The 13928-nt window shown below is 43.3% G+C and overlaps 1 protein-coding gene across 1 annotated transcript in view; it reads left to right on the plus strand.

The window, feature by feature from the left end:
- SNX9 (sorting nexin 9) overlaps positions 1–13928 on the plus strand; it is a 94630-nt gene that overhangs the window by 56432 nt on the left and 24270 nt on the right. The window contains exons 7-10 of the mRNA XM_029943256.1: positions 2681–2706; positions 3730–3842; positions 6042–6167; positions 6288–6405. Of these exons, the coding sequence (XP_029799116.1) occupies positions 2681–2706; positions 3730–3842; positions 6042–6167; positions 6288–6405 (383 nt within the window). The remainder of the gene's footprint in view (positions 1–2680; positions 2707–3729; positions 3843–6041; positions 6168–6287; positions 6406–13928) is intronic.

Here is a 13928-nt window from a genome sequence, read left to right on the forward strand (position 1 = left end):
AAAAACAATTTGTGGTCACTCTAATATATTATATGTGTATGATATATTCTTCGCATATACATAGTACATATATGTGGTACATATAAATACATATTTAATATATATTAAAGCATATATATATACACATATATATAAAGAGAATAAATTTATTCACTGTAAAGTGAAATCGTTCTATTTAAGGATCTGCCAAATACTGCTTTTATCTTGGTCAGCTCCGTGACACATTAACATCTTATTGCTGATGTCACGGAAAGCTGGAAATAATCATATTAATAAAAGTAACTCTCTTGTAAATGTTTGACCATTTGTTGATCACTTACTGTGTGCCGGGCACTGTGCGGAGTGGTCTGGATGCGCTGTGTGACCCTCATATCCCTTTGTGGTACGCGGAATCTCGTATTTCTGTGGGAAAAACTGACGCCAGAGAGGTTAAGTGCCTGTCCAAGCTCACACAGGTGCCGCGTGATCTGGTCAGGACACCAGTCAGTCCCTCAGTCTCTCAGCCACTTGTTTAGTATGTTTTAAGACTTTATTTTCACTTAGATTTCTCTTCGGTTTAAGAAGGAAAAAAAAAAAAGAGATTTGGAGCAGTACTTGTAGTGACAGTGCCCAACGGGGAAGCACGTGGGAAAGGGGCACTGTGGCCACAGCCCCGTGGGGTTCCCCAGGGGGAGTTCTGGATAAGTCTGTAGTTCACAGTGTTAGTTCGAAGGAGAGAGAATTTCTGACTTCCAAAAGAATCTTCAAATATTCTTCTTACAGTAATATGTTTAATACAGTTTTTCTAAAATTACTGCCACTTTTTCTCAATGTTCCAAGTCTATCATTCAAAACTTCAAAGGAAGGAATGTTAATCCGTATCTGGAAAAAGTTGTAAACATAATGTTTGGTGTTTTTCTAGATGTCAAGGTCTGGGTCTAGATCTATGTATATGAGCCGTGCAAGTTCCCCTTAGTTTATCTAAGTAGCATCAGGTGATTAAATGAGCTGTCTTCTAGCTACACATTCTTCCTACTTCTCTATCCGGTTTCTTCCATTATGTATTTTCATGCTCCATCGCACGCATAATAAACTTAGTCATTCATGTAGACTATATGCTGTTTCTTACGGTGGAATGTGAAATTCTCAGTGTGGCCTGCAGTGACATAAGTTAGTCTGTTCCTTAAACCTAAATACAAGATCATTTAAACCCATTTTGCTGTCATTTAAGCCCCCTTGGGACAATGAGGAAGCACAGACCTGCAACAAATGTGTGGCCACGTGTCCCTGGCTAGTGAGTGGGGTTCTGCTCAGGCCCAGGCCCCTGTCTCTGTTTGCCCCTGCTCCCGGTGCCACATCCTTGCTTGCTCCCCTCTGCCAGGGGATCTTGGGGAAACTGGGTGACCTGTTTGAACCTCCATTTTCCTCATCTCCAAAGTGAAGGGCCTCGCGTTAATTTAAAGTGTTCTCTGCTCTAAAATTTCAGTTCAAGTTGAAACCAAATCAGAGGAGTCCTCATTTCCACCTGTGTCTCGGAGGCCTCCCTCTCTCTCTCTGGTGCCGAGAGCTGTTTAAGATCTGTGTGTCTTTCACTTAACTTGATTAACGTATGAAGGACTTACTTAAACAGCTGTAAAAAAATTTTTTTAAGTATTAGTATTTTTCTACAGTGAATCCATTTTCTAGGACAGCCATATTCCCGCACCGGAACATGAACCTTACGTTAGAGAAGGAGATTAGAAATTTAAGTGTACTCAAGTATTATAAGAATCCACTTCGATCATACTCAGAGAATTAGCAGATGGCACTGCTGTCGAGGAAGTATGGAGTGAGGTGGCCATCGAGTGTCGCCATGACCCCTGGGAATACCGAAGGAAGTGTGACGTGGGACCACCCGGGAGCTTACAGTCTGCTCAGGGAACTGCCATGTTGCGACCTTCTCAAGTCTTCCGTCACTGTTTTCTAGTGGAAGTATAGGTTCTTTAATAAAGTTGTTCCAGGGGCACCTGGGTGGCTCAGTTGGTTGAGCGTCCACCTTCGGCTCAGGTCATGATCTCACGGTCTGTGAGTTCGAGCCCTGTGTCAGGTTCTGTGCTAACAGCTCAGAGCTCCAAGTGGAGCCTGCTTCGGATTCTGTGTCTCTCTCTCTCTCTCTCCGCCCCTCCCTTTCTCATGCTCTGTCTCTCTGTCAAAAATAAATAAGCATTAAGAGAAATTTTAATAAAACTGTTCCCGATGAGTCCATTAATTCAGTAAGCATTTAGTGTATCTTTCCCACAACTCCTCTAGGTCCTGGAAATACAAATACTTTCTCTAAGGTGCTTCCTTCCAGTCAGCTAGTGTGTAAATAGATGATGGCAATTAAGCGTGATAAATCAGATAGCAGACGTATGCTCAGTATGGTGAAGAGACAGACAGAGCTAGCTCTGCCGGAGGCTGTAGGGAATACTCTCAAAGAGAGGATGGCATAGTTAGAAATCACTTTAATTTATGAGTGTGTATACAAGACTCTTTCTATAACTCTTGCATTTAATTCCCTTATCATCTTAAAAGGCAGGTCATATTGGTCTCATTCTTCACACCAGGAGACAGGAGCTCTAAAGGTCACATAGCTATTAATTGTTGGCGTTGGAATTTGAACCCAAGGCCATCTGGCTCCTAGACCCCTCTTTGTTCTCTCTTGTGTGCGCTATGTTTAAAGGACGTCTGGGGGGAAAGAAGACGGAGGTAGGTCCTTTGAAGACGAAGGAAGAGACAGGCCCCTGAGGCCAGCACATTGGTTGGCCTTTAATTTGGTACATGAATGAAGTAGAAGTAATGTCGTTGGTTTTTGGTAGAAATCATACTTCTTTTCCTATTATTGGTATTTTGCTTTCTGAGGGTCTTTTTTTCCTGTTTATTAAAAGCAATTCTGAAACCCAAATTAATCTTGTCCTCTTTAGCACTTTGGGGGAGGGGCTGGGGGCTCAGTCAGTTAAGTGTCCAACTTCAGCTCACAGTTCATGAGTTCGAGCCCCACGTTGGGCTCACTGCTGTCAGCACTGAGCCCACTTTGGATTATTTGTCTCCGTCTCTCTGCCCCTCCTCATGCCCTCTCAAAAATAAGCATTAAAAAAAACAAAACGGAAACCTCTTAGAATAAAAATAAAAACAAATATTTTTTAAAAAGCAGCTTGGATGGCTATATGTTTATTCCAGCATTCCTCCAATTTTAGGATGGGGTCTTTTTTTTTACCAAGACCGATTTTCTTTCGTGTCCGCTCCACCAGTTCTGAAGAGAATTCCAAAAGAAAATGGCACAAGTGTGACGGACAACAACAGCTTCTTTGGGATAATTGTGGCTTCCTCGAGGGAGGACGTTGACAGGCGGCTTTAATTTGGATCTAAAAATGCTGGCGTGTGGCCACTGCCCATGTGTTCAATTCAAATGGCAGCGCTCCGCACCCTCCCCTCCTATGCCCTGGGGACGTTTTTCCAGGCTGCCTGTCACTCTTTGTGGGGTGATAGTTCCAGATCCAGTCAAGCAACTAGAGTACCCATAAATATCACACCTTCTGGAGTCAAACTGCTCTCTGACCAGATAAAGCTTAACTAAATGACTAATTGGCCATTGAACAATCTGATTACATTGGGTTTCATTTACCACAGTTTCCTAGTCCTGGTACCTCTGAAAGACAGAACAAGGTTAAAACTGTTGTATTAAGTAAATATGGACAAGAGTTGGAGAGTTCTTCTAAGGAAACGCGTAAGACTCATGGGCATTTGTCTTCATGATTAGATTTCCTGGCTTTGCAAAACCTGGAATGGAACAGTATCTGTTGGCCAAGCAACTAGCAAAACCCAAAGAGAAAATTCCTATCATTGTAAGTTCATTCTCTTTTGTTTGCTTGCCTTGTTTCTAATTAAGCTCTTTTATAATGTGTTAAATAAAGCCTAGAGGGTTAATAGTCTTTTGGAAGGTATTTTTAACACATCTAATGCTCCAGGTAACTGACAATATGTATTAGTATTGTAGCAATACTAAAGATGCTTAGCCTACATTAATTAATGCCTGTGTTTACGTTGTTTAGATATATTTTATTTTTACTTTTAAGACTATTAGTAATTAGAACCAACAGCACCTGTGTATTTTCTTTCAGTAATTTTTAAAGTGTCTTGAAGTATCTTTTTTATGCTGTCTTTCTACCAACCTTATATATTTAGCTAATAAATCCAATCCAGATATTTAGGTCTCTGTCCTGGCAAAGTACACACATATTATCAAAATAAGATGTCCTTTCCACTGCGTTGGTAACAGTTAGCTTTTCTTCCAAAAACCAGCTGTCAGGTCACAATAAGGAGCGAGCAAATAAAAACTGGGAGTTGGTGACACCATTAAGAGTGTCTCTCATAGAATAACTTTATTACATAACATGACACGGGCTCTCTGGTTTCACCCAAATGTTGACTGCTGATAGATTTTCTGTCTAAGCATTATCTAACTTACATTTCCAGATGAAATTCTGGAAAAGAGAACTCTGGCTATCTTTTCATCCTATGGACTTAACCCAGTGACTATAGGACAGGGATGCGGCTGGGAATGGGAGCCTTGCGTGTAATCACCGTAGACCCAACACAAGGATATGGAAACATCTGGTCCTATAATCTCTAGGTCCTGGGAAACTTGATAAAACTGCAAAACTGATCATTGGATTTGTTTTTCATAATGTGTTCCTACATCTTTGAAAAGCTTGAAATCCTAGAAACTCCAGAAAGGCTGAAGCCAAGAGCCCTTTCCCTCAAAGCAAATTTGGGGTATTTATCTTCTGAGTGGTTAAAGATTATTCTAATTTTTAAATTTTTTCTTCAGATTTTTTTATGTGACTTCTGAATATACATCATTTTGTTCTTTTCATTAAATTTAGGGATGCCTGGGTGGCTCAGTTGGTTAAACATTCGACTTCGGCTCAGGTCATGATCTCATGGTTCATGGGTTCGAGCCCCGCATCAGGCTCTGTGCTGCCAGCTCAGAGGCTGGAGCCTGCTTCGGATTCTGGGTCTCCCTCTCTCTGCACCTCCTCCCCTCACGCTCGCTCGCTCTCTCGCTCGCTCTCTCTCTCGCTCGCTCTCTCTCTCTCTCTCTCAAAAATAAATAAACATTAAAAATATTTTTTTAATTAAAAAATAAATAAATAAAACTCCATGGGACTAAAAGCCCATGGCCCTGCCCCTCAGGTCCTCAAAAGGGACTTTATCCCTGGGGTGTTGGAATGGAGCTAAGGGACCCATAAGTGTTAGGTAGACACGGCCCCTGTACCCTGCTGGTGGGCCTGCCTGAGGAGGCTCCTGGTGTGGAAAGGGCAGCTGAGGAAAAATGCCTTCAAGTCCTCAGAAAACCGGGAGAAAAGCAGAGATGTGGTTCTTTGATTCTGAGACACCGCAGCTCTACCCACTAAGAAAATTAAAAGCGTCTGGCTGTTGGGCCCTCGGTGATCTGAGGTGCCTCTCTCGGTTTGTCCCTGAGACGCTCCCCAGAGGCTCCTGCCCCACAGCTTTCGGAGTTTCCTGGGTCTGGGCTCCCTCTCGAGGAGTCCTGGACGCTGGTCATCAGGATCTTCCCTTTAGTCCTCAGTAAGAGCGTTGGGGCCCCGGTCCCCTTCCTGACCTTTGATACGCCACCCCACTGTTTCCTCCGTCCACCTTTAGGAAGAATTAGGACGAGCACACAGAACGTGAGGGCGAGCCTTGGGAGAGTTTGATGTTGCTGAGACATCCGGGTGTGTAATTTTGTATTTCACAAAACCATCAGTCTGCGGTAGATCGGAAATGTTTTAAAACTAGCCCTTCGCCACGTACAAAACCACTGAATGGGAGAGAGGGAAACTGTTCCCTCCTGCCGGCCCCTGGAGGAGACAGAGGCAGACAGAGCTCCTCCTTAGCCGGAGACGGAACTTCTCAGAGAAGAGCAAGAATGACCCTCCACAGGACCTCTAGTCCTAAAAAGAATCACTTAATGACTTGTATCAAGTATATTGGCCGTTTCTCCATGTAACAAAGTCACCTCTCCCTGGAACATCGTGTAGGTTGGAGATTATGGCCCAATGTGGGTCTATCCTACCTCGACGTTTGACTGTGTGGTGGCAGATCCCAGGAAAGGCTCCAAGATGTACGGTCTGAAGAGCTACATCGAGTATCAGCTCACGCCTACTGTGAGTATCTGAGTTCTCAAAACCAGAATCGTGCCCGCGCTCCTGGCTACGCTTTGCTCTCTTCTTCACTTCCTATCGTTGGCATTGGTAACGTTTTCTTCTCTTTCCCTTGCCTTGTAGAACACTAATCGATCTGTAAACCACAGGTATAAGCACTTTGACTGGTTATATGAACGTCTCCTGGTTAAGTTTGGGTCAGCCATTCCAATCCCCTCTCTTCCGGATAAACAAGTCACAGGTGAGTGCACATGACCTTCCTCTCGGGATGACAAGTGACAGGGCTGTGTATAGAACATCTGTCCTAACATGAATCAGCAATGACATTTTCTGTCTTCTAGACGAACAAGATGTGCGTTTGGAACCAGTAGCTAAGTACTGTCCATCCATGTCTACTGCCCGTATACTTGGAAGTGACCTAAATAGCTTTGAGAATGTTTCATAAAATCGTTTATCAGAGCTCGCGAATGCACCTCTTAAGTTCTAGCAGAGTCATTGTGTCTTTGTTGCTACACGGTTTCCTGTAAAAGAAACACGTGAATTTTATAAAGTTGAAAAGTAACAGCTGGGAAAACGAGAATGATCCAAACGGCTGAAAATGGAAATTAAAATGTAAGATCCAAATGATGAAGGCCTGTCATCCAGTTCAGCTGTTCAGAGAGCCTTCCTCTGTCCCTTAACTCCTTATGGTGTCCTGTCTCTCCTACACCCCCTGCCTCAGATGATCTGGACAGTAGTTCATGGTGCTACCAAAGCCCCTTGTAAAAATGCACTTAGGGAGCGTTTGCTTCTGTCTGCTTTGAGAACTGTCACTGGTTTGGGTTTTGGTTTTGGTTTTGATCTGCAGCCTGGTATAGAACCTGGAATATTGGTACTCGGAACTTGTACGTGTGTCTTGGAATAAAAGAGGCTGAATTTCACTAAAGATTAGAGTTTTCATATGTGGCTACAAACTGCAGCTAAATGAAACTAGTGAGAATAGAAAGAAGAGGATCCAAGAGGAGAGTAAGGCCTACGAGGTCGGTGCATAGAGGCCTCCACGTCAGAGAGACCCCGGAAGGCCAACCTGAACTTGGTGGGAGGGAGCGTGGGGCCCGGGAAGCCCAGAGACAGCCTAGTCCTCACTCAGCCAGGGCTGAGGTGGCGAGTTCAAGAGGGAGGGGGCCTCCGGTGGCCAGAAGGCCTCGCCTGGTCCGGACACTTGTGGTGCTGGGGGGAGGTGGCCGCCTGCCAGGTGTCACACGTCGCTGTGTGCCGCTCCGCACTTCCTCGAGGCAGAGATGCTCCGCTGGCCACAACGGACACTGGGATGGGAATCGGATTCCAGAGTTTGCTCCGTTGATGTTATGGGACACAAATCAGCTAGTATTTTTTTTAATGTTTATTTTTGAGAGACAGACAGAGCACGAGTAGGGGAGGGGCAGAGGGAGAGGGAGACACAGAATCCAAAGCAGGCTCCAGGCTCCGTGTTGTCAGCGCAGAGCCCGACTCGGGGCTGGAACTCACAAGGCATGAGATCATGACCTGAGCTCAAGTTGGACACTTAACCGCTAGGTGGCCCTGGATCCGCTAGTCTTTAACTAGATTGAGTTACCTTAGTAACTCTCCTTAAGTTACTAAGTTACTCACCTGAAAACTTTACTTTGTGCTGGATTTTGGTGTGTATTTAGGTTTCTCTGAAATTGTTCAGGGAGATGGAAGGTTTTGTTTTTAATGAAGTTGTTTTGTGACCCTTTTTTTTTTTTTAACTTTTCAAAAACTTCAAAAATTTCAAATCACAGCAGAGGGGACAGTGGGGCTGCATTGCAGGGAGGTGACAGACACGGCCCAGCCCTCGTCTGGGGTGGCTCCTGAGTGGCCTCGTGGACCCGGTGGGGGGCATGCTGGGTGAAGGCCACGTCAGGGCGGCCAGGTTGGCACAGATCGCCGATTCCTCCCCCACCCCCAGAGGTGTCCCTGTGCCCGGTTCTGTGCCCCATCCAGATACTCAGTCTCCTTTTTGTCACCCTTATTGTTTGAAATCACAGCTTTCCTTTTTCTAATCTAAATCCATTTCCATCCATTTCCATGAAAACTTCAGTGCTGCCTTTCTCCTTGTTCTCAAATTTCAGCCTGTTTCCAGAATTTTAACATTCTCCTTCATCAACTTGATTGGCGCCATAGAGGCTTCCTGGTGTCTCGGGGGCTATTTTGGGGCTGCGGGGATTTCTCACGTCTTTTAGGTTTTAATACATTGTTTATTCTGCATCCGATAACTCCATGCTATTTTAACGCATCATAGCGTCACCCAGCTCTGCCCCCAAACTAAGGCTTGGGTTTTTTAAAGCTCAGGCCTGAAGCCAGGGGGGTGTCATAGAAAGCAAGAGTGCAGCAGCCGCTCAGCCTGAAGAAAGTTGAGCTTTGATTCCCTGACTGGGCTACGTGCCGAGGACACCGAAAAGCACAGAAGCCACTTTATCTGCCCCCTCTCCCGTTCGCCTCCTGCCTGCGGTGTCCACAAGGTCATTATTATACAAACCCCCCTCTCCCTTGCATCCTGGAGGGAAGAAAAAGGAATGCCAAGTCGATGATCTCATGATCTTTCTGTGCCCTGTTCCATGCGGAACTTAGCGCTAACGGTTTTTATTTGTTGAGAGATTTGTGTTCTGGTGCAATAATGTTGAACGAATCTGGTTTCGTTCCTGGGTGCCGAGCGGGTGTACTCACATGCTTGGCGAAAACCTAAGTAAGGTTCGTCCTCACCGGCCCCACCAACCTTCCTTCTAGTTTTCTGGAACCTGGTAGAAAAATCCTAACAAGCACAAAATAATATCTGAAGTCAGAGTTTGAAAATAAACCAGCTATGTCAGAAAATTTTTTAGGAGGAGTAAGCTGTATTAATTAGTTAATTCATTAATTAATTTCAGTCAGTGAGTAGGTTATAAACTCTTGGTATAATTTACTTTCTCGAATGGAGAATTCAGTATAACCCAGCTTCATGTGGACTCACGGGGTCTCTTCTTTCCAAGGGATGAGACTTTGTTTCTTAATAATCTAAGCTTCTGTTGCACTTAATCTCTACTCCTAGTAAGTGCAGAATCTGAAGTGTTGTGATGTATAGGAGGTGTCCACACCCATGGTGCTGATCAGGTGGCACTTTCTGAGGCAGTGAGTTTTTGCACTGTGGATCCGGATTGCTCTTCTCGCTAAAAGAAATTTGTGCTTGTTTGTCCTTGTCATTTCTAAAGGAATGGCCAGGCTGTATTTTTTACACTTACTTTTAAACGTATATACAGTAAATTAACTCCTTTTGGTGTATAGTTTTAAGAGTTTTGGGGCACCTGGGTGGCTCAGTCAGTTAAGCATCCGACTCAGGTTTCAGGAGTTCAAACCCGTTCACATCCGTTCCCATGCTGTCCGTGTGGAGCCTGCTTAGGATTCCCTCTCTTTCCCTCTCTCTTTCTGCCCCCTTCCCCCTCACAATAAATAAACATTAAAAAGAAATTCCCAAACTGTTTTCCAAAGTGGCTGTACCATTTTGGAATCCCTCCCCCACCCGCACCCTGAGCAGTGGAGGGTATCAGGAGCCCCACATCCTTATTTGAACTTTCGATAATGTCAGTTTTTCTTTATCTTAATGATCTGTTAAGTATGTGGTGGTACCTCATCGTGGTTTTAATTTGCATTTTCCTTTTATAACTAGTGTTGAGCATCTTTTCATGTGCTCATTTTCCCTTCCATGTATTTTCTTTGATGAAATGTCTGTTTAAATCTTTTGCCCATTTCTTATTGGGTTTTTGTTCATTATTGAATCTTGAGAATTCTTGACGTTCTGGAAATAATATAATCTGCAAATAATGTGTCCCAGGTGTGGCTTATCCTTAACAGTGTTCTTCGCAGAACAAAAAGCTCTTCATTTTAATGAAGTCGAGAGAACCAGTTGTTTCTTTTATGGATTGTGCTTTAGGTTGCATGATGAAAACCTGCATGTAGCCTGATCCAAGTCCATGCTGATATTTTCTTCAGAAAGGTGTGTAGCTTTAGGTGCATTTTAAGTTACTGTTTGTGTAAGATCTGAGGTGTAATAAGGAAGAAGTTCCCGTTACGCGTCTGGATGTCCAGTGGTCCCAGCACTGTCCGTTGAGACTCTTCTTTCTCTGTTGATTTCCTTTTCGTTTTTCAAAAATCAGTTGAACATATTTGGTTTTATTTCTGGACTATGTTCTGTTGATTTATGTGTTCATCCTTTTACCAACACCACAGTGTCTTGATTCATATAGCTCTACAGTAAATCTTTAAGTCAGGTGGTTTAAATCCTCCAATTTGGTTCTTTTTCAAAATAATTTTAGGCTGCTTTTCTTTTGCCTTTCCACATAGAGAGTCCATTTGTAGACATTTATAAATAATCAGGCTGGGACTTTGGTGTATATTCAGTTTATAATTGTTATATCTTCCTAACGTGCCTTTTTGTCTGTGGTAAGAGTCCCTGTGTTAACTATTTTGTCTGATATTAATATGGTCACTCCAGTTCTCTTCGGGTCACTATCTGCATGGCATATCTTTTTCTATCTCTTATTTTCAATCTGTTAGTGTCTTTGAATCTGTATCTCTTGTTGACAGCATTATTGGAGCTTTTTTTGATCAAGTCTCACAACCTCTGCATTTTGATTAGAGTTTTTAGACCATTCATATTTAATAATTATTGACCTAGTTAGATTTACATTTGCCATTTTGATATTTGTTTCCCATGTGTCTTATTTATTCCTCAATACTGCCTTTCTTTTGCATTGAATATTGAATATACTGTTTTCATTCCTCTCACTTTTCCACTAAATTAAAAAAAAATTTTTTTTTATGTTTCTTATTTATTTTTTGAGAGACAGAGATAGTGTGAGCAGGGGAGAGTCAGAGAGAGAGGGAGACATAGAATCCGAAGCAGGATCCAGGCTCTGAGCTGTCAGCACAGAGCCCGACGTGGGGCTCGAGCCCATGAACTGTAAGATCATGACCTGAACCGAAGCCAGACGCTTAACTGACTGAGCCACCCAGGCGCCCCTCCAATAAATTTTAAAAATTACTTTCTTAGTGGTTGTCTCAGTGGATGCAATGTGCATTGTTTTTTTAAAAAGTTTTTTCTAATGTTTAGTTTTGAGAGACAGGGTGCAAGCAGGGGAGGAACAGAGAGAGAGGGAGACACAGAATCCCAAGCAGGCTCCAGGCTCTGAGCTGTCAGCACGGAGCCCTCCGTGGGGCTCAGACTCGTAAAACACAAGACCATGACCTGAGCCAGTCAGATGCTCAACTGACTGAGCCTCCCAGGGGCCCCATGTGCATGTTTTTTGATATGTTACAGTGCACTTCAGATTAATACTCAGTTCTCATAAAATTGATAGAAACTTCTCCATTACAGCTCTGATTCCCTCTTTTTATGCTACTTTCATCATCTATATATTACAAACCTAACAACATGGTGTGATGATTATTGCTTTTTACAATCTTATGTCTTTTAAAGAAGTTAGGGAAAAAATGCATCTTTTCTGTCAGCCCACATATTCCTGGTACTCTTCATTTCTGCCTGTGAATTTGGGTAATTTCCTTTTAGCCTGAGGTGATATTTTTTAATACAGCTCCTCTGTCCATTAATCCTCTCGTCTATGTTTATCTGAGAATGTCTTCATTTCGCCGCCTTTTTTGAAAGTTTGGTGCACTGGTTATAGAATTCCTGGCTGGCTGTTTTCCCTCAGCCTGATGAGTGTGGCTTCGTATTGCTTCTGACCTCCATTGTGTCAGATGGCAAATCAGTTCGTTCTGTTGATAACACACACGCACACACACACACACACACACACACGTCACACACACACGTCACACTCCACTATCCATCATGAGTCATTTTTCACTTGGCTGCTGTCAAGGTTTTGTTTCTGTCTTTTTAGTAGTTTGATCTGCTGTATCTTGGTGTGACTATACCTCATATTTGTCCTGTCCAAGTTTGTTGAGCTTCTTGGAAATGCAGATTAAAATTTTCCATCAAATTTGGGAAACTTTCCCCATTATTTCTTCACATATTTTTTTCTTCTTTCTCTCCTCTCCTTTGGGGACTCCCATTACAAGTATGTTGACATGGTTTATGTTTTCTGAAACACTGTTCATCCATATTTCTCTCTCTGTCCTTCAGATCAGATAACTTCTATTGCTGAATCTTCAGATTCACTGATTCCTTCTTTTGCCATATTGAATCTGCATTTGAGCCTCTATAAAGAACTTTTAATTTCAATTATTGTATTTTCGACTCCCAGTGTTTCATTTTATTTATTTATAAATTCTCTTGAGAATCTTTATTGTTTGATTCCATGTCCTATTTCTCTGCATTTTTAAACATGACTTTAGTTCTTTGAATGTATTTCTGGAATCTTATCTGTCTGCTAAATTCAACATCCAGGGACCCTTAAGAGACAGTTTCTGCTGACGACTTTTTTGTCGGCATGCATTCTACCTTGCTGTTTATTTGTGTATATCTTAATTTTTGTTAAAAACTGAAAGTTTTAGAGAATATATTTTAGCAACTCTCGATTCCAAGCTTTTTTCCTTTCTGAAGGTTGTTTCTACTTCATGTTTGTTTGTTTGTTAAGTACGCTGCTTAGGCCAAGTCTCTGAAATCTGTCTTCCCTGAATTTCAATTTTTTAATTTTCTTTTAAGTTTGGCTCCCCGGGGTTCACCCTTGTGTCTGTGCAGATGAGCAGTAAGCTAAGCCTGCCTCCAGCCGGCAGGACTTCTGTCCCCTGTGTTGGAGCTTGGGGTAGGGGAGTATATGCGAAGACCAGGTACTTTTCAAGTCACCCGCCCTGGCTTTTACTTTTTTGTGGGCCTTTTGCGGCTCCTTTACAAGTGTGCGCAGCCTCAGAACTGGGCAGGAGTGTGTGTGGCTGACTTGGATTCCATCGGTTTCCACTGTTTCTGCACACGGCCTCAGCCTGGAATATTCTCGGGCCCTTGGCCATCTCTGTTCCCCAGCCCCTGGACTGTCACTGCTGCCACCACTGAGTGTGAGCAGGTCCCTCTGCTCCAGGTCCGGTGCACCTCCTACCTCGCCAGGGAACCTGCAGCGGGCAGTCTTCACGGCCCGCCCTACCCTGCCGGAACCTCCACGTCCACCAGGGAGAGGGTGGGGAGGCTCGGGGCCACGGGGGAGGTGGGAGCAGCCCCGCGCCTCACAGAGCGCCGCGGATTTCCATGACGTTCAGCAGTTTTGCAAGTATAAACCCTTCTCAGTTGGCTGTGTGCCTTTGGTCGATTTCCAGAACACTTATTTTTGGTTCTGGGCTCTGTCCAACTTTATAATTGTTTTGGGGGGATGGGAATAGCAGATTGCCTCTCTCGACTGTAGCTGGTATTTTCCGCTCCAGGAGCCTTTGAACGAACAGTGATTTTGTTGGTAGACTGAAAACATTGTCTGGGTCCGCTTGATGTTCGGTACGTCAGGCTTGTTAAGCTGATTTTCTGTTTTTAAAACAGAACTATCACTCATGGGGCTATGTTTCAGAATGGTCATCAGTTCTGAGATAGTAACTCTACCACATTCATGGAAAAATTGCTTTTTCTATTTTTGGCTTAAGTACATTAAAAAACAAAATGGAATAAAGAGCTACAGTCTTGAGCTGGTTTTCGTGAATACTAAGTTAAGTTGAGGTTATATTGCATTTGGACACATTTTTATAAATATAACAATTTTATGCACCTGTAAGAACTACTTGTTAAACCCACTTTCTCACCCCTTTCCTGCC

This window comes from Suricata suricatta, chromosome 7, assembly GCF_006229205.1.
Source record: "Suricata suricatta isolate VVHF042 chromosome 7, meerkat_22Aug2017_6uvM2_HiC, whole genome shotgun sequence".
NCBI classification, from domain to species: domain Eukaryota; kingdom Metazoa; phylum Chordata; class Mammalia; order Carnivora; family Herpestidae; genus Suricata; species Suricata suricatta.